This window comes from Lissotriton vulgaris, chromosome 2_1, assembly GCF_964263255.1.
Source record: "Lissotriton vulgaris chromosome 2_1, aLisVul1.2, whole genome shotgun sequence".
NCBI lineage: Eukaryota > Metazoa > Chordata > Amphibia > Caudata > Salamandridae > Lissotriton > Lissotriton vulgaris.
Window position 1 is genome coordinate 2,004,673,842 of NC_141687.1, and position 21,690 is coordinate 2,004,695,531.

Consider the following 21,690-nt stretch of genomic DNA (forward strand, 5'->3'; position numbering starts at 1 on the left):
CAGGGCTCCAACCACAGTCAGTATTCATTTTGTTTCATTTGGTGGTAAGTTATTTACATACAATAGAAGTGTGAGCTTTGGGTACAGAGATTTGGCTATGTTCTGGTATTTTGTGGAGGCGTAACTAGAACCACAGGAAAATTATAATTTATAAAGTTTGGAGTGAACCATAAGTACAGACATAAAAGAAAGACTACTGGTGGAGCCCAGCAAAGGCAGCCTGACTTCATCAACAACCTTCTGTACCTGCAACTGCCCCAAGGCTTCACTTTTAAGGTCACTAACAGAAAGCCCTCGCAACCTTGATCAAAGGCCCGTGTGTTCTGCATCTATCACTCTTTATCAGCTTAATCACAAGACTCCATTAATCAAAAACAAAAAATATCAAACCATCATTGGACAATGCCAGAGATTCTGCTCTCATTTAAGAACTGCATTTTAGAATAATATCTAAACAAACAATACCTTTGAAATGATGTGCATGTTTTATACCAGTTATTTTGTAAAAGTCTAACTTTGTTATAAGTAATTCCTAGTTAATACATCCCTGTTGTTTTTCTTAGTGGTATTATCTGGATAAATGTTATTTGGTCTTTAAATAGATTTGAATTGTAAATATTGTGCATAGTGTTAAATGTCCATCTTAACCTACAACTTTACCTGACCAGCAGCGTTCTCACAGGTGGTAGAGACAAGCAGCGTTTGTTTTAAGCCAGCATGCACAGACATGAACTCAAGTCGTGCTCTTTTCCATTTCTGTATAGATCCCATCCATTATTCTTGAGGCACTCTTGCAGAAACTTTCAGATCACAGGTTTTCCATACATTTCAATAGATTATCACAGATGGCCACACCTACCCCATCAACCTTTCTCCTGCACTGTCTCCTCGCTGAAAAGGACAAGTCCTTTTTGGTAACTTACCTGTGACCATTCCATAGCAGTCCACTTGGGGCAATCAAATAGATTACAGGTTTGCATGACTTGTGGCTTGGGGGCGTACATGCATTTCCATTCCTCCACCTGCAGTACTTCTCCATGAATGGTCTCTTCCACACAAACAGTGCTTCGTCGCTGAATACCGCCTCCACAGGACACAGAGCATGAAGTCCATGGAGTAAACTCCCAGCTGAAAAATAGATGGTACTGTAACATGGCTGTTCTCAACTGTACATTCATGCTAGCGAAAATTAAATAGCTTAATGATAAACAAGGTCCTTACCCGAGGGAGCATTCAGAAAACTGGGGCACTGTATTTGTTATTAAGCTTTGCTGCAACAGGTTGAAGCAGGAGGGGGGCTCCTCAAATGGGTCCATTTGCTCTACACAGTCCCTATGGCCAGAATAAGAGTTGTGGGCTTGATATCTAAACTATGTGCCCTTTGCCGGGGCACCTGTCCGCGCTGCCCGCTTTCACCACTCTTGTTTGCAGTGGCTATGGAACCTTTGGCAGCCACCCATGGGGATGGGATGGGGCCCTGGGCAATCAAGCTGGGGGAGACCAGTTATATGGTCTACCTTTATGCTGATGATACGCTGGTTTACATCCAGCAACTGGCGTGTTCGGTGACTGTCCTCCTTGCGGACCTACAAAGATTTGGAGATGTTGAAGGTCTCCGTATCAATCCAGGGAAATCCAAACTCATCACCATTGGAAGACTGGTTGGAATACCACACTCTGAGTTACCACAGGTGGGGTTACCATGGGTGACCGAGGTGTAGTGAAGACAGAGCCCTGCTTGCACACATTGCTATGTTAGCATAAGCATATTAGAAGTTTAAATGCCATTTTGCCACACTGCAGCTTTTGCACACAACACTGCATGTAACTGTTGTTGTAAGTTAAACTGCTTGATTTTCTCTGCATGACAACGGTCTCTTTATTCACATCCCTAGACTTACACCACAACCTTTGTCTGTACACTGCGTGCAGAAGTCTTCAAGGTTACCATAACAATGTATGCTGTTATTCAGGTTGATCGACCCACACTCTAGACACAACATACACACAGCTGCACCTAACTGAAATTCCAGTGCCTTTAATATTGCACTGCATGCATGATTTGGGCACTTGGAGAAAAACCTTTTCCAGTAACAGAGCTTTGCTCATCCTGAGATGTGATTCACCTCTGCTGATCTTGGAGGTATGGGGTTCTCCATTCAAGTCTAAGGGACCTTCTATTATTATAAAACGTAATTCCTAGCAGGGGAAGTTGGTTTACATGGCGATATACGACCTGTTTCCACTATCATTGTAACATACTTTCTCCCTTTGTGTTTTATGAAATTGTAACAATGCTGATTGTTTTATTTCTAATCATATGCCTCCCTATGTTAGACAAAATACTGCATCTTAGAGCACATAGTTACAAATAAACATTTTAAACTTTTCCATGTCTCTGATTACTCACGTTGTGGACTGGTATGAGAATAAAAATGATAGAGTGTTCTTCATTCCCACCATTCCTGAGAGTACCCTAAGTCGCATGTCCTGGGTTGTCTAATCATTGGTAGCTTCGCTGTAGGACAGAGAGCTAATGAGACACTGATGCTAGTTGGATAGGGGTTCTGGGTACTGAGGTGAGTTTCTGGTACACCACAAGTCACTGAGGTCCTGCCATCGAGATGCATACGATTACCAATCCATTATTGAATCCACCCGGTGGTGACCTCATGAAGATACTAAGTATACTTATCCCACAGATGTGTCGTTGCCTGGTGTGCAGACATGGGCAGTTGACCAGTCATGTTTTTCATTTGACACTAACTCTACAATATCGAGTTCTCCATCAAAAATTTATATTTTTGCTGTTTGGTTTAATGGACATTTTTTGGTACCACTTGGACTTACATTTGGCTGGTGCTTTTCTAAAAAAATGTATTTCTGTCGATTGGATTTGTAGTTGTATTTTTTCATCTAGTAAATGGACATTATGTTAAGAAAAGATCTACAATTAGGTTAATTGAATGAACTTTAGCACCCCACTTCTCATTCCACATCATGAAGAGGGACCAGACTTTTGTCAACATCAAGGCTTGGCCTGTGTTAGATGGAACTGTATAGGATGTTGTACAATTTCAAATTTATGGCCCTGCAGAGGTTGTCAATGTCCCCAATGTACTTCGTGTTTCTATGGGGGATGTTGTGAAACAAAACATACGCTCTGACGATTGGGATGTCCAAGCCGTAGAGGCTCTTTTTTCTGATTTGAAATATTATGCTGCTTTTGTGCTGAAGATTTGTACTTAGACTCTAATAATGCAGACTTATTCTGCTACCAGCAATATGGCAATCATTTCCTGCATAAAGCTAACACATTTAGAAATGTGGTTAATTATACACAATGGGAACATTGCCCAGCCCCCATTGAGGACAGCTCTAAAACTCTTTTGAAGTAGTTTACATATTTTACTGATTTTAATTAACCCAATCCTGAGGCCTTTTATTTTAAAATGACTGCAAAGTCCTCTTCCAAAGTTAGACTCCCCCACACTAAATTACTGTATTCGAAGTCCTTTATCGATCAATTAGCTATAGGGGGCTATGAGCTGTGGAAAGATACTATTGATCTTCAATCTATTTGGGGTTCTAAAAGCTGGCAAGTGCAAGGCACTGAAGCTTTGCATCATGGATGTATAATCAGACAGACAACATAATACAACAGTTTGCTAAATATTACGGAATTTTATATACTCCGGAAAAAACTCCTAACAGAGAAACAATTGATAACTATCTAAAAGTGAACTTTACGAATAAAATAACAACCTATGAAGCAGAAAACCTGGCCCTAGATATAACTAGACAAGAACTTAGAGAAGCTATAAAATCATTACCATCAGGTAAAGCTGCTGGGGAAGACACTATTCCTCTGGAGTTATATAAAATATGTATGGAAGAGCTAACACCATTTCTTGTAGAAGTAACTAATCATATAAGCAGAACAGGGTCCGCTCCGAGCTCTTGGAATAAGGCGAAAATTATCTTTTTCCACAAAAAAGGTAAACCCAAAGAGGAGATGGGCTCATATAGACCTATATCTTTAATCAACGCTGACGCTAAGATATTCTCAAAATGCTTAGCAAGAAGATTAGCACCGCTTTTGCCTAAAATAGTAAGCACGCAACAACACGGATTTGTGATGGGGAGGGACACATCAGCTCACGTAAACACGGCAATAACAGCTTTTGACATTGCTGAAATAGAGTCCACTCCCTTAGCAATGATAATGCTAGACGCTGAAAAGGCATTTGACCGGGTGGGGTGGGAATATCTATGGAATATAATGGGACATATGGGGTTCAGCGGAAACTTTTTAAATGGGATTCAGGCACTTTATGATAATCCGTCTGCTTATATCAGCTATGGCGGCCTCACGTCAAACTATTTTACAATCCGGAGAGGCACACGTCAAGGGTGCCCCTTATCTCCCTTATTATTTGCCTTATCATTAGAACCTTTTTTAAAGGCATTGGATAATGAACCAGAAATAACCCCATTCAGAATAGGCAGGCAGAGCCTAAAAATAACCGCATATGCGGACGACATAGCCATTTACTCTACTGAGGTTATCGATTCTTTGAAAACAATTAATATAGAAGCATCCAAATTTGGTAATGTATCTGGCTATAAATTAAACACTCACAAAACTCAAATAATAGCAAATTTTGCTCCCCCCCCAAACAATGCCGGAAATCTGTAAGACTGCGACATATTTAGGAGTACAAATCTCCTCAAATATCAAAGAGATAAATAAGATCAATTATAATAAACTAATGAAAACCACCACTTCGAACTTAAAAAAATGGCATCGACTTCCATTAAACTTAATTGGCAGAATAAATTTAATAAAAATGAAAATAATACCCAAATACTTATACTTATTTAGATCAATTCCTTTGGCGCAAAATAGGTTTTTCTTCAAGCAATTAGACAGCGTTTTTTGCAACTTTATTTGGGGTTATAAGAGAGCTAGGAGATCGCTAAAGATGTTAAAAAACCAAATCGAATCAGGCGGTCTCAATTTTCCTGATTTAAAACTTTATTTTTGGGCCTCATTTATAAGGCGTATCAGATCCCTATTAGATTCAGAGAATCTGCTTTTTTACCACCATTTACTTTTAAAAGAAGACTCTAAACAGTTTCTACTTCGTATCACTGACCCGAATTTCTACAAAAGGGTAAAATTTAAGACAGCACGGGACTTAGTAAAGATATGGAAAGATATACAAATACATTGCAAAAACAATATATATCACACTGAACTAACCTTATGGGATAATCCTGGACTACCTAGCATATTCAGTGACGGGGAATCCCGAAGATGGCAATCGAAAGGAATCAAGGTACTGGGGGACTTATTTACCACTCAAGGCATGATGGATTTCCGCACTTTAAAACAAATATATGGATTACCAGACACACACGAGTTTAAATATAGGCAAATTTATGATTTTCTCGTGCGGAAGAATAAAATCAAAGTCTTATCAAGCGGGGGTATCTGGGATATCCTAAACTCAAAAAAGGAGAAATCAATAATTAGTTCGGCATATAAGATATTGACAGATATAAGAAAGATTGATAACGAAACAATAGCAATTAAATGGAATGCAAAACTAGGCACTAATATAACAGGAAAACAGATAGTCGACGCGTACACGGACATCCATCACCATGTAAGATCTTCTAGTCTGCGCCTACAACAATACAGAACCATATATATGTTATACTACACACCAGAAAAGATTTCTAAATGGGCTTCAAATAATATTCTGAGTGAAAAAACCAAGTGCCCAAAATGTGACGAATATGCAGCAGATCTAACACATATGCTGTTCACATGTCCAAAACTTGGGAAGTTCTGGGAAGAAGTGGGGAAAATTCTAGCTATAAAAAACGTTACCAGCACATCAATAACAGCCCCCATGGTAATATTAGGTTTATACACTACAAATCAACCACATCCCGTACTACTATCTATCTTACTATCCTGCGCTAAATTAACTTTAGCTAGAGCTTGGGTCAGTCCTAAGCCACCTAATGCCTTGGAATGGTGGTACTTAGTTAACGAAATTAACACCATGGAATGTACATTGGCAGAACTTAGAGGTGTCAAATCATTGCAGAAATACGAGAAAATATGGGGAATACTAGAATTGAACTGAATTGAACTGAATTGACATTAAGTCTCGATTTATGTACATTGATGATAAGTTGGGAGCTGATCATGTCTGTATGTGACAAACCTGTTTAATCTGAAATAATATTTGATTGTATTTTGTAACTCAATACCAGGTGAAAATAATAAAAATATTTAAAAAAAAAAGGATGTCTGATCCCTCACCACATGTTGTTTTGCTTTGGATTGGCTACATCTAAAAAATTAAATACCCCTTCTATTCCTGTTTTAGGGGAATACCCTACATGGTACAACCGCACCGACAGGTCCCTAGATGAGTTGCGGTCCCTAATAACAAATTCCTCCTTATATTCTAGCTTGGATCTTCAGGGTTGGTTATTATGGCAGAAAAGTTCAGATGCATGCCAACATCATTTTCTGGGTCTGGACCCAGGCTATACACAGGTTAGAGTGGACCCCCGTTTTTAAAACGCCCATTCTGTTACTACCTATTCGCTAGGCAAATTGTGTCAGAGCTGGCTTAAACATTCCACTTTAGCGTCAGTTGAACTTCATTTGTCCAAACTGACTGACAATGTTAATTTGAATGACTTTGTTAAAGGCCCTGTAGAAAGCAGGTCCAAAAGATGGATATATGCTATTTACAACGAAGTTTGGAAACTGTCCCAAATTTAAGCTGCTTCTAGATTAAGAGCAATTGATCAAGCTAATTTAGAAAAAGTGCTTGCTGTCGTTGACAATAGCATTAATACTCTTTTTTCCAAAATTTACACCTTAGAAAATATTGTGTCATCTGTTATGGAAATTGTACAGGATGAAGTGTCTATTTTATATCAGTCAAAATCAATTACGTTCTATTATTCAATTTGCATGGACTTTACAAACTTTGAAGTCTGGGAAAGGGCCTTAGGACTACATGAATACCTCATCACTGTTTTTACTGTTTAATCTGACTGAAAAACAACAGTTTATGTCCATGAAGGATGCAACACATTCACTTTTGCATATTGAAAAATTAGAACCCTTACCATTTTCTGTTGCCAAATCTAATTCAGCTGTGTGGCTCATTCACAGGTTAATAACACTTCCCTTCCCCATGTTTAAATTCAGTTCATGTATGAAACACAATGCCGTAGGTAGATATGAACCGTAGGGAAGCGCCTATCTCCATGAAGTTTGGTCTCTGCCATTCACATATAGGTACCTGAGAGAGGGTAAAGATTTTATTTAAAGGGCGAGGATCACCTGATCACTCACTGGTTTGCAAGAAAATGGTAGCTATTTACTTTTATATAATGAAGATTGCTGTGGTATGTTGGTAGGGATTCTGTACATTGTTACTGTCTCGCAGTGTGTAGTTTGCTGTAAAAATGTGCTTCTCCCACCCCCGCATGGGAGACTCAATGTGTCCGTCTGGCCTTCCATCCCGACCTTGAAAGCAGAGTTCAACAAGATGAGTAGAATAAGGGCTCTATTATCCAAGAAGGAAGTTGCCCTTACTTCTTCCTGTGATACATTTGCCCTTCACATGGCAAACACTCTCACTGAAGTACATCCGCTTTTAAATACTGATCTCCCCCTACATTTCAGCATTTTGATTCACACTATATTCAATGCCTCGTCAACAACGAGCTTGGCGCATTTTTTTTTAATTGTGAGCTCTGGCCTTGTGACCTCATTCCAAAGTATACTTGGTGTGATACCAGTGTTTTTTCATTCTATTTTTCCAGCATCTTCGGATGGTTACCATTAATTCTCGCCTTGGCTGCCGGTGTGCTGCTGTTGACTTGCTTGCTCAAAAATGGCTGCACAGTCTGTGTCACAAGACAGCCTTCCCTGGCTGTTCCAGCTGCGCAACAGAAGGCTTAAAAATTATGAAACACTACCTCTGGCCACTTTGAGTGTAGCATATTGTTTATCCTTCTGGTTCTCAAACTTGCATGCTACCTGTTTTCCATTGCCTGGACTGCTGTTTTGAATGGGCTCTGGATTTATGTCTCTGCAATACGGTGTCTCCTGCTCCAGATTATGATCGACTAATGAGTCCCTTAGTGGCTCGTGAGTTGGATTGTTCTGGTGTCGGGATTATGGCCTGCGCAGCGGCGCATGGAGTTCTAGGGAATTGGAATATATATGCGGCTGCACATGACTTCCTGGCACGAAGTTACCTCGAAGAACATGCAAGTTGTCCTCTGATGGTGCTAGAGGCTCCAGCTATCGAAGAACATGTATGTACCTTTAACTTATTAAATTTAATGGCTGAATTATTTCCTGATGAGAACAATGACTTCCTCTTGGAGGCTGTTGCAGCATATACGCTGATGGACTAATTTGGCGTTCATCCATTTCCAAAGTGTACATGACTCAAACACTTTTTTACTATTTTTTTCTCCATGATGGGCAGCCTACCGCCCCGTCCTGGTCTTTTACGTTTTCCTTACCAATTCGAACTTATCACTTCCAATTATCCAGTTTGGCAAATTATGAACTTGGTTCTGTCTCATTCGAAATTGAACTCTGCATTCCTCATTTGCTTCCCTTCTTGTACGTGGTCCGATCAGGGGAGGGTGTAGTGAAGACAGGGCCCTACTTGCGAACAGTGCTATGTTAGCATTAGCGCATTCAAAGTTTAAACGCCAGTTTGCCACTTTGCAGCTTTTGCACACAAAACTACATGTAACTGTTGTTGTAAGTTAAACTGCTTGATTTTCTCCGCATGAGAACAGTCTTGTTATTCATATCCCTAGACTTACACTGCGACCTTAGTCTGTACACTGCTTGCAGAAGTCTTCAAGGTCACCATAACAATGTATGCTGTTAATCAGGTTGAGCAAGCACTCCACTCCAGTCAACTGACCTGGGTTTAATCCATCATCATTCTCAAGCTCACTCGGCCACCCCAGTTCAGACATGGCCATATGCAAATCAGTCTGACCCTGTGCCTCATGGGAACAGTCCAGCCCGAACTGCCAAGCCAGGTCTTCCCTGGACCCATTTGTATTCAACTAAGTACACCTTAGAGTTGCCAATTGTGTTAGTTCTTTGTCTTGTTAAATTTAGTCTTCTGTGTACATGATGATAGATATGCTCCTTTTAAAATAGGCAATAGTATGACTGGTATGTGAGTATGTGTGTTTGACTTTTATGGTTAGTTGTTACTGGAGGGCACTCTTAATGTTCTGCTTTTTATGAAATTATGTATGTAAAATTGTTTGATTAATTTTCCTATGACTACAAAATGATTTGTATAGTTGTATAAATGTGTCTCAAAAATTCCTCAAAAAATGAAAAAAGATTAATAAATTTATATGTTTGAATAATACTTTATAGTTTCTCTCTTTGGCATCTTTTATAAAAATTATTAGATTTACTCAATGTTAAAAGAAATATAGGTCCCTACTGAGGTTTTGTACTTTTTTGCTTGGTTTGTCTCTCCCCCCTCTGGACCTACAATTACCCGGGAGAACTCTTTCTCACATTGCTTCCCTGGACCGGAAACAAGCATCTTGAGACCGGTTTCTGGCTAATCAGCCGTCATCAGCCAGGCTACCTTGGATCAACCCCAAAACATGGCCGACTGCGCAGAACAACGACTCAAATCCTGACGTAACTTCACCAATGCGCGTCTTAGAACTAATGCATCACCTACCTGTTTAGTTAAAAAATGATGCATTGTTTCATTTGCTCCCTGCATCTTCTCTCTGATGACTACACATCGCCGCATCTGCCCCCTGCATCTTGTTGTCCACGATGCAACTAAGGTACTTTTGCAGCAGGCAAAGGCAGGTCCCCTTTTCCAACCCGCATTTCATTGCAGTCGGTCTGAACCTTTGGATTTGACCTGGTCTAGTGCAACCAGATAGCCCCATTGGGGAGTTATGCTTTTAAGCACTGCAGTTCACTTTATTCTTTACAAATTCATAACTCTTGATCTACATTTTGGATTTATGTTGCTTTGACCTTGTTTTGTTAATTAAATTAAACTCCAGTTATGGCATCTTTTGGTGCAGTGTTTTCACAGGAATATTGGTTGAAGTGTTGCACAAATACTTTAAACCTTGCCTCTTAAGTTAAGCCTGACTGCTCTGTGCCAGGCTACCAGGAGGTGAGCACAGATTAGTTTAGTGTGTGTTTGTGACTTACCTTGACTAGGATTGTGGTTCCTATTTGGACAAAGAGCATGCCTCTGCGAACCAGGCACCCAATTTCTAAAAAGCAGTTAGCAATTGAGACATTTGCGGGTACCCTATCACAGATGGTATAGAAGCATGTGAGCACTAGAAGCATGTGAGCACTAGACTGCATTAAACTTCTTTTGAGTCCTGGAAAACAACAATCTTTATTTTTTCCAGGACTATTTTATTTGAATTATGTAAGCAAAGACGGTACAATGAAAAGTCCAGAACCAGCAATGAACCCATCAGAGAAATTACCAAAACAACAAGGCCAGCTTGCCTGACACTATCGCCAATATCAACCGACTTTTTAAAATCACATATAGAAAACCAAACAGCAACAAAATGAGAGTACCTACAACGCATCAACTGTTGGTGCATTCCCCAACAGAAAGTCTGGGAACATGGGAATGAGGACAAGAAAAAACAGTGCACGAAACTACCACAATATATTTTGCCAGAATACTATTTCCAGGGTTGTGATTGAAGAATATGGGATATGTCCCTATTTACCAGGTATAACCAAAACCTGGAACCTCATGGGAGGTCCAGGAACCCGTGTCTGCGCCCCCGTAGTCCTTCGGGCGGTTGTGTGCCTGTGCAACCGGGGGTTTGCCTAGATACGCCCTGCAAGGGGCGTGAGTAGAGTGATTACCATAATGGCGCAGCAGTTGGGTGGCTTGCCACTGTGCTGCTTGGCTCATCAGGCGGGCAGGTGGCGAGAATGTGGCCTGCCCTTGGATCGTCCGTAAGATAACCCACCGTGATTACATAACGTGTTGTATGTAATAAATCTGCAGCAACTTTTCCCAATCTAGCACTGGTGTCTGTGTGTTATTTGCGGGATGTTGGGTATGTTGCGGGGCGGGGGGTTCTGTTGACCTGATGTGACTATGGGATATGTCCCTATTTATCAGGTATAGCCACCTGTTGATTTCTATGCTTTACTGTTCTGCATTTCCCAGGTGAGCTCAGCATTCAGAAGCTACTTGAAGTTGACAAACAGCATTTTACAAAAACAAAATAAATCCATGAATAAATATGTTAATTACCTATGTCGATGAGTTTTGACATAATCATTATAAACTGATGATCGGAATTAAAACTTGACTCAGAGGAATGAAGCATGTTTACTTCCTATGATACTCTCATTGTTTTATTCAAACCTTTGCAGTGCCCTGCAAATGATCAAAACATGCCAAGATCCTTAGAACCCAAATGCAATTTTATTTAAAAAATGGTAGGTGCTAATGGCATATTTTAGAGAGGCCTGTAGTGAGTTGTAAGTTGCAGGGGCTTTGTAGTGGATTCACAGAAGGAAGAGCTCAGTAAAAGCGGAGATCAGCCATTGCAGTGATGCATCCAGAGAGCAATCTGTAAGATTCACTTTAAGGATTAATAAGGGGATTTCATCAATAGATACTGCTCAGAATCAGATCAGGAGATAGTCCTTTTTAGCAATCTGTTTGATTTTTAAAGTAGGGAGAGTTTTAGATGTGACTGTAGGAAATGTTATCTGCTTACCAAAAAAAACATTAATTTTCCCTATTCTGCTATTTGGTCTTTGAACTCGATGGTAGTCTGAGGCTTCTATACCTGCCTTGGCCCTCACTTGTTGCTACTTACATTGTAATGCATTTCCCTATAAGCACAGCACACTGATATCAAGGGTCATAATTATTCAATTGGTTTTATCACTCTGCTATACAGATGTTAGACCAACAGGCAAAATAACTTAAATGTGAACATTTAGAATTAACTTAGTAAATGGATAAAGCATAATTGCACGATATGCATGTTTTACAGTGCAGTCCATGTCTGTGTTGTATGGGTTATAAGACGTTATAGAATTCTACACGAATGGCCAAGCCAGTTTCTCAATAAGACAGGCTAGACCTTGAAATGTGCCTATGAAGTTGCCTGTGAAGACCCAAAGTAATTCACACCTAGGAGATTAATCAGGACTCAGGAGGCACACTTCCCTGCATGCAATGGAACTTTTGTGTTTAAAAGAAGAACTCAGCTTTTCTAGCTCCACACAACCAGCATGGAGGTCCCTTCTCTGCCTTCCACATGGAATTTCTTATATGCACTAGGAATATTTAGAAGTGGCAAGTGTTTGATTGCTGCTCAGTTTGAGCTAATATCCTTCTTGACTTCCCTGAAAGATAGGTTTGACATGTTAGTGCCGGAAGCGAATCAACGACACCAGGACTGCTTCTCCACTGACACCCACACCTTCGTACTTTGTATCACGATACTCATCCTTCAATCCCCGAACTCTAGCAGACTTTGGTGACATCCCCAACTTCTTCAAACTATGAAGACGATGTCTTATCCTGGCCCTTCATCTTTGCCCTCTATGAAAAAGCTCTCTCAAGGTACTCATCATCGCCCTCCATGTCTCCCTCACACAGGACATTTTCCCTGAAGTCCGAAACAGGCCAGATCCTCTCTCGCTTTAAGAGACCCCAACAACCTCGCCATCTACTGGCCCACCACTGACTCACACTTGATCCGTAAGCTCATCACGCATTGGCAAAGAGAATAGGTCTAACCTTGACACACTGATACAATGGTTAGGGTTTACTTTTTTGGACAAATAGCAAAACTATGTGCTGACCCATTGCCACAGGTTGTATGATGTGGTGGAAGGAAGCAAAATTTGAATAACAAATCAGAAACCCAAAGGATGAAGTCTGCAGACCAAAGGCTACTCTATATATGTACATTGGGCATGTTTTATGTAAAACAAAAGCCTGGTGAAAAATTTAGTCCTAAAAAGCTGTCCATGCAACTTGAAGGTCACATGTTATGTTATGTTATGTTAGGCTCATTTATTAAGCGCACAGATGCTACAGCGAAGGAGTGTCCTGGCGCCCGACAAGGTAGCAACATAACACAACTGGACAGAAGAGAGCAAAGAGAAATTAAGGAAACAAGAACGTTTTTACAGCTCGACGGAAGGAAAGCAGACCCCTAAGGGCGCGAATCGCAGGAGGAAGGGAGTTCCACAACACTGCGGTGCGCACTTGAAAAGAACGGCCGCCTGCCCTGCAACGCTTAAAGCGGGGGACAACCGCAAGTTCTAGGTCTGAAGATCTTAAAGCCCGGACCGGAACGTAGCGGGACAAAAGATTGGAAAGGATCATAGCAGGGGATCCCTTGAGGATTTTGTAGGCTACACAAAGGACCTTGAACTGAATCCTTTGCGCAATCGGTAGCCAATGCAGCGTACGCAAGGTGTTAGCAGTTGGACAGAATCTAGGTAGTCCCACAACAGCTCTCGCTGCGGCATTCTGGACACGCTGCAGGCGGGTGATTTCCGATTGATTTAATCCCGCTAGAAGGGAGCTGGCGTAATTAAGCCGAGAGATCACGGTTGCTTGAATCACAAGTTGCCTGGTGGTGGCATCAAAAATTTTTAGTACAGGCCGTAGTCCACGCAAAATGCCAAAGCAGCAAGCCGCCGTGCGCTTGGTATGGCAGACAAAGGTGAGAGTTGGATCGAGCCAGACCCCAAGGTTTTTTAACTCAGCGACCGGGGTTGGCGTAGGACCCAGATCCGATGGCCACCACCTGTCTCCCCAGAGTTCCGTTTGCTTGCCAAAGATCATGACCTCCGTCTTGCTTGCGTTCAGCTGGAGACAGTTGGAAGTCATCCCGCTGGCGATTCCAACCATTTCCTGCACAACTGCCAGTCAGTCTTTGATCATGCTGCAGCTGGTGATATATACCTTACAAAATATATATGATGTCATCTGGCCACATATAAAGATAACCTCTGTCTTCTGATATTACTGGACCCCTCAACTCCATCGACGCCCTTACCCTCATCCTCAAACTGAAGTCTAACATGGGATTCTCTGGCAAACTCCTTCACTGGCTTGCTTCCTACCTAGCAAACAAACATCGTTTATTCACTCGGGCTCCATCAGATCCCAGAAAATCCTGATCACCTGTTGAGTACCCAGTTTCTCCAGTATCCAGGCTCTAGCTTGTCCTCAGCCATCATCAATAACTACATGAGCTCTTTGGTGATATTCACCAAAAGCAGCACAAACATTCACTTTTAACTCAATGAACTCTAGCAATATTTGAAAGTCTTTTTTTTGCTTCATACATTCAACACTACACACTGTTAATACCTCATCCACAATGGGATGAGGTGCATCTAGCACCCACCCCACTAAAACAGAACTCCTCAAATTCCACAAGAATACAAAGCAACAGTGGACCATGGAATATGCGCCTACTCCCCGTATTCTATTCACGGAGTGCCTATTTTACTTTTTATTTGCAGTAAAAAGAACAATAGGCGTTCTGCAAATGTAAATGGATGTACATACGTCTGTTCTCCCTTGCATGTCTCCATCCTTGCACTTGCAGGCATTCAGAGGTACTCACAAATGAAATCCATTCCTGATTAATATTAAAGACCAAGGCTTTTGTAAATTGCCATGTGTGCCCTGGGACTCATTAGTGCATCTACTACTGTGCAAACATATTCTTCGCTGCAAAGCTTAAAAATCTGCATCTGTGATGCCACCCACGAATAGTACACTTGGCCCGTGGAGTCTAAAAATGCCATTATTAGTATCATAGCAGAGTAGATCAAACTTATCAGTCCATTTAAATGCCGATGGCATTTTGACCCTGATGGCCAATAGAGCCAGAGGTCAGCGTCAGCATGTCTGTTGATTTGCTGAGCAGTTCAGGATCGCTGAACGTAGTAATGAGAAGTACGATCATAAGACGATTTAACCAACAGTATCTTAATAAGATTCACTGTAAAAAAAATGTGCAGTCTGTGACTTATGTCATGAGTCAAGGAGAGCACAGAAGTGACCTAGGGAATGAGCCGAGAAAAGGAAATCTAAAGGTGTGATGAGCTGTACAACGGGTGAAACACAGAAACAAAACATTCAGTCACTTTTCCCATCCTTATTTTCCTCTAACTGCTTGTTTCTAGTTTGTTTTAGTTAGTTTGGAACTTTCAGTATTTACTCCTTTGCTGTGTTGTTATATCTTTTGCTAAATCCCTACCTTTCCCAGAACTTGTATTAGAGTATGCAATAAAGCTGAGGTTATGTTACCAAAAAATGTGACCTTGATAACTTTCAAGTGTTGAGCCTTTGTCGAAAGGGTTCTTGGAGTCTCATTTTCAACACCAATATCTTTTTCCATTTGATATACTATCAGGTGGAGTTCTAAAGGTGACCTTAAATTTAATCTATTTTGCTTTTAATTGATCTTATTGCTGTATGCAAGTGTTTATTTGTGCTGCGTACCAGGAGGTGGAATCCATTTGCATTCTGGATCAGATTTTGGCTGCTAACACTCGAAACTCTGCTGAGGCCAATGGGTACATTTTCAGGAACGAGTGGAATGTGTGATGTTTTCCAATTCATTTTGGCAGACCATTCAGCTGGCTTTTTCAGTTTGGCGGAATGTGAAGTGGAGGTTAATTAAACCGAACTGAGAAACAGATCTCTGTGAATAGTACAGCATAGATATCTTAAAGACAGCAGAATTAAAGTTTGCCATTTATTATGTAATGAATGTACTGCACTCCAATTAATCTTTTGAAACACTGGAAAAGGGAGGAAGCCACCTGCAAGTTAAAGTCACCAATAAGCGAAGGAATTTGTGAGCCCAACTTGGCCACAAGCAGGCATTCCCAAAAAATGCTTGCCACATTTTGCATTGTTTTATTGATTTATTTATTAATTTTTAGAGTTTTATATAGCGCGAACCATACCCAAGGTAGGGTATCAGAGCGCTTTACATAATGAGCAAAATATTAGATATCTCATATAGTAAACAAGTGGCGTACAAAAAAACAGGTCATGAAAAGTGATCAACACAGCATAACTTAGTTTAGGTAAAAAGCAGAAAAGAAAGAAATTCTGAGCGATAAAAGTCAATTCGAGACTGTGCGAGTCTTAGCTTCTAAATATCTGTAGACAGCGAGTGTAGTCAAGTTTTGAGGTTGTGAGTTAGTGTGGTGATTGTGCAGATTTAAGTGAGGAATTTGCTCATCAAGAATAGTTTTGATTCCTTTTTGAAAAGAGGTATTGGGACGATTTTTCTGATGTATGGCGGTAGCGAGTTCCAGATTGTTGGTGCCGCTCCCGAAAATGCTCTGTTGGAGGTTTTAGTCTTGTTGAACCGCGAGGGTTTCAGGAGTAGATTGTCTGCACTTCTAGAGTGTCTGTTTCCTCCAGATAAGGTAAGTTTATGGGTTAGGTATTGGGGGTGTTGTGGAGTAATGCCTTGTGAGTGATGCAAGGCATCTTTAAGTGAATGCGAGCTTCATAAGGTAGCCAATTGAGTGCCTTTAGGTGTGGCGATATGTGGTCACATTTCTTAGATCCTGTTATAAGTCATGCTGCGGCGTTGAGACAGGTGTTTAAGAGGGGCGGTTGAGAATTTGGGAAGCCCCGAGAGGGTAGAACATCCGTATTCTAGCCTTGATATGACTAAGGAATGGACTGCAATTTTGAGGTCCAGATATTCGATGAATGGCTTCATTTTTCTGAGATAGCTGAGGTGAAAAAGAGCATTCTTAACCATCAGATTGATGTGAGTTTGCATGTTAAGGTTCTTATCCAGTGTGATTCCAAGCGATATTGTAGAGTCCACCAATGTTGGTGTACAGTTTAGAGCAGTGATCATTTTGGTCCATTCCTTTGTTTCCCGGGAGTTGTTGGGGGGTGGGGAGGATTAGAAGGAATTCAGTTTTTTGGAAGTTTAGCTTGAGGAAGTTGGTTGCTAACCATTGGGCTGTTTTTTCGAGAGCTAGATTCATTGTTTTCATCTCTTCGATGGAGGTGATCTTAATGTACAGTGGAGTGTTGTAAGCGTACATGTGGTAGGAGATGTTCGCCTGCTGTAGTAGATCGGTAAGTGGTTCGATGTATAAATTGAATAGTGTGGGGTATAGGGTGGAGCCTTGTGGTACTCCTAGTAGGTTAGGTGAGGAGAGTGAAAGAATCTTGTTGGACATGAATGATTGCGTTCTGTTTTCCAGAAAGGATTTGAACCATAGAGGGATTGTGCCAGATAGACCTATCCTGTTTTCTAGTCTTCTTAGGAGTTTGTCATGATTGACCGTGTCGAAGGCTGAGGGGAGGTCGAGCAGGACTAATAGACAGGTTTTATTGCTGTCAAGAGCTAAGAGGGCGTCATCTACTATATGCAGGATGGCTGTTTCAGTGCTATGACCAGGTCTGAAACCTGACTAGTCGATGTTTAGTAGATTGAAATTTGTGATGTGTTGGTTCAGTTGATGCTGAACACATTTTTCCAAGACCTTAGCTAGCATGGGAATGTTGGTTATTGGTCGGAAGTTGTTGGAGTCTGAGGTTTTAGCTGTTGTTTTTTTGACGATAGGGGTGACTTGCCCAGTTTTTAGGCAGTCTGAGATGTGACCTTGTGTTAACGAGGCATTGATTATTTTGGTCCATAGAGGTGTGATGATATGGTAGATGTGGGGTAGGCAATTTGACGGGACAGGGTTATTGAAGTGGTTGTTGAGTTTGGTAGTCGTTAGAATTTTGGTGATGTCATGGAGATCGTAAAGTATGAAAGTAGACCAGTGAGAGTTATTCTTGGGTAGGGTTAGCTCATGTTGTTGATGTTGATGTTGATGGCTAGAGTGATCTTTGGGGAGGCTGAGTTGATTGCCACCGTACTAAGTTCGAGTAGGAGGGAATTTGTTTTTGCAGTGAAGAATGAGGAAAATTCTTCGCTACTCGGCTGTGAGGTTGATATTAAGAGTGAGGATTTAGCCAATTTGTTCGATTGTTGTTTCAGAATTTCGAAGAGTTTTTTTGGTCTATTTTTGGCATTCTCTAGTTCTGATTTGAAGAAGTCTCTTTTTGAATGTAGAATACTTTTCTTGTATGAGTTTCTGGCTTTCCTAAGTAGTTTAAGATGAAGTGGGGAAGAATGTGGCTTCCATTTCCATTCCATTGATCTGAGTTTATATCTCTCTTCATTCAGGGAATTCTTTTGCGTTTTGGCGGAGCGGATTGTTCGAATACTTTGGTCATCGTGGAGTTATAATGAGCAGTGAGGGCATTAACGCCTGACATGTTATTGGGGGGGTTAAGAGCCTCCTCACAGTGGGAGGCAGGATTGTTCCAGTCGATGTTCTTTGTGTCTCTTATCTATTTTTTTTTCGACTTGATTTGCTGCGAGCATGTTTTCGTGATGTTGGAGGGAATTTGGAAGGTGATAATGCTATGGTCTGACCAGTCACAAGGGGTGATCGAGATCGATTCAATTGTATTTTGTTTAGAGATGAGCCAGTCGAGAGTGGCACCCTTTATGTGAGTAGGGTCCAACATAGCTTGGATCAGGGAGTGGTCTGCAAGGAAGGTTTGAGGGCGCTAACCTGCTTGTTCAGTGGGTTCTCCCAGTGGAGATTGAAATCTCCAAGGAATATGTCATTCGAATGAGGGGAAGAGTTTGCAGTGATGATTTCCATGAGTTGTTCAGTGAAATTTGTGCTCAAGCTTGGCGGATGGTAAAGTATATGTAGTTTGTAAGAGTGATTACTTGATGATTTCAGAGATTCCAAGGTATTCACAGGAGTCCATGTGTTCCGATTGAAACTTTGAGATGGAGATGTCATAGCGATGTATGCAGGCTAAGCCTCCACCTATTTTGTGTGATCTCTCTAGTCTAATGATGAAGTAGTGCAATTTGGTTTGCTACATATCATGAATGTTTTTATGTATATCTTTCCTCACAAGCCAATTTCATTAGGCAGAATTTCAGGCTATGCTTTGGCATTGAAATAGGCTATCTAGGTGTTACCCTGTACTTTTTTATCAGCTGGACCTTCATTCTTCATACAGAATTTAGTGGAAATTAAAATATTTAAAATTAAGTTCCGCATATAATATAACACTTACATAGATTACTTATTAATTTGGAATAATGCATGAGTTTGTTATGAAGAGATAAAGTGATGGTTAATGATATGGTCATGAATTTCTTGAGCATATAAAATCGCTGATCATGTGTAATTGAGCAGCAATCTGTGCCATGTAAATTGAGGGTGGGTTGTGTGTTTTTAACTAGAATGCATAATGTATAAAGATGCTTAGTTGTTTGTTCATCTAATGTGTAAAACGTTAGTTGTAAGATCTTTGATGTCTGCATTTCAACATTACCTATCCACGAACCAGAAACAAAAAATGTTTTACTACAATCTGAACATTCTTTTTATTTACTATCATCATCAATACATCACCTAGACATCTTAGATACGTATACTAAATTTCAAAACACTACCTTCTCGTTACTGTACATACGATCAGGCACTGTATGTAAGTAATGCAACACTATATATCCCTTCTTGGCAGTTCCCCAAGTGTTCAAAATGTACAATTAGTTTCTTTCTTTTCTTTCACACAATTTGGGACTATTCAATAAAGAGGTTGATATCTATAAAACATAAATGTCAAATCGTTCTTCTAAAGTTATAATATGATAGATACATACTTACCGAGGAAGTGGCTGAAAGTGATCATAGGGCATAATCTCCTTAAATCCATCACTGCATAAAATATATATAAGATATTAGATCCTGGCTCAGAATGTTTCTTTCTTTTATTCATATTCATAGTGTTTTAGAGAATGGTCAAAAGAAATGTTTACAATTGGTAATATTGTCTATTTCAAAACACAATTCTTTGCTGAAACAAGAATTATTACATTGCATGCACAACTATTTTTGAATAGGTCTCTGAAACATACACCTTTAAATATCTGCTCTTCAGACCTATTGTTTATAATATACATACAGTGGGTTTTGGATCAGCCCCTTGCTCATGATTGTATTGTTTTGTCATCTATCACCCTTCCCTCCTGATGCCAGGGCTTTTCTCTCTATTCTTGTGTGCTTCCCACCCGGAATCATTTTGGTCTCAGTGTTCTGATTGGTTGACGTGTATCCTTCTACTATTCACCTTATTAAAATTCAAGGAACTGCTTGTTTTTACTCTTAGCACTGTATGGGAGTGTATGTGCTTTCTTGCCTCCCACCCATGTGCTGCTTCCTCCTTCACTTTTCCTCACCACTTGCTCACCGTGATGCTTCTCCACCCTCCCCCTCTCATCTTATCTGTTGTTTCTCTTGCCCACTCCCATCCTAGACCCTCATCGTCTCTTTTTATTATATTTTTTTAGCTGTGGGTGCTCGCATCTATTGGGAAATTACATACAGACAACTCATTACTTCTCTGAAGATAACCAACAGCACCCTGGGGGCTTACATGAGCTATCAGACCACCAAGGTAAGGTGGGTCATGTTTCTGCACTCCATCAATCAGTGATTATGAGTTGACAACGCAATCCCAACACTGGTAGTGGAGAAGTGTGGCTCACCGGTTAGGGGAGGCAGACCCAGAAGCAGAGGTCGGCCCGGGACCAGGGTTCAATTCCCGACGTGGCAGGGTTTGGGGCCCAAATGTCCACGGACCTGATAATTCTCGCTTCGGTGCATACGTGAATCAGGGGTTTACGCTCTGCAACTCTGGGCAATAGCTTGCTCAATCTCCACTACGGCCCCCGCGGCGGGATGCCTGGCTTTCACCTTGGGGTTGCCCAGCTGGGCTATCCCACAGGGAAAAACCAGGACGGGTTCCCAAAGCAAGCGCCGAGATACCCTTTGTGGTGATACGTGCGCTATATAAGAAACTACATTACCATTTTTTTTTACTGGTAGCCTGTATGCTGTGTAATGGACAGGAAAATGATTCTAGCCTTCTTCAATGGTTTTCAAATACAGCATTGTCTAGGACATACAACCATTAAATTGTAAGATGTAGAGAACATTGTAGAAGTCAAATCATTATAGTTTTGAGTGATATGTCCAACTCAATTTTGTTTCTTGAGAGTTTTTAAGCTTGCATCATAGTTTACAGTTTGGTTTGTGCCTGACTGTCTGTGTTTAGGGTATTCAGTTTAAATTTGTGGTTTTCTTTTACACGTCTATCCAAAGGATGCAAGAGTTTACTTTTACACAATTGCCACCAATGTGACTGGGAGAAATGTAAGGCCATTTTGGAATGGATTGAGTACCATAGGGAGCAGCAGTACAGTGTATGTGTCCCGACCATCTGAGAAAGTTATCCATTTGCGGGCTTCAACAGGGACACAAACCTTGAGAATATGTTTTTCCAAGTCCAGTCAAAGGATATTCTTATGTGAGGGTATAGTTTAATGTTTGAAAAAGAATAAAAAGGTAATAATATCACTGACTTTTACAGATACTGTCAACCTGTTCTCCTGTCATTTAACTTACTATCTCTAGCTTACTAATATGTTATTGTTGAGCACCATGTACTTGTAGAGCGTGTAGAG

General features: G+C 40.7%; 1 protein-coding gene across 1 annotated transcript in view; it reads right to left on the reverse strand.

Annotated features, from left to right (window-relative positions):
- The window catches only part of ADAMTSL3 (ADAMTS like 3), a 2,358,716-nt gene that overhangs the window by 667,099 nt on the left and 1,669,927 nt on the right, over positions 1–21,690 (reverse strand). Inside the window, exons 12-13 of the mRNA XM_086958228.1 lie at positions 19,832–19,882; positions 924–1,128 (exon numbers count right to left, since the gene is read on the reverse strand). Of these exons, the coding sequence (XP_086814354.1) occupies positions 924–1,128; positions 19,832–19,882 (256 nt within the window). The remainder of the gene's footprint in view (positions 1–923; positions 1,129–19,831; positions 19,883–21,690) is intronic.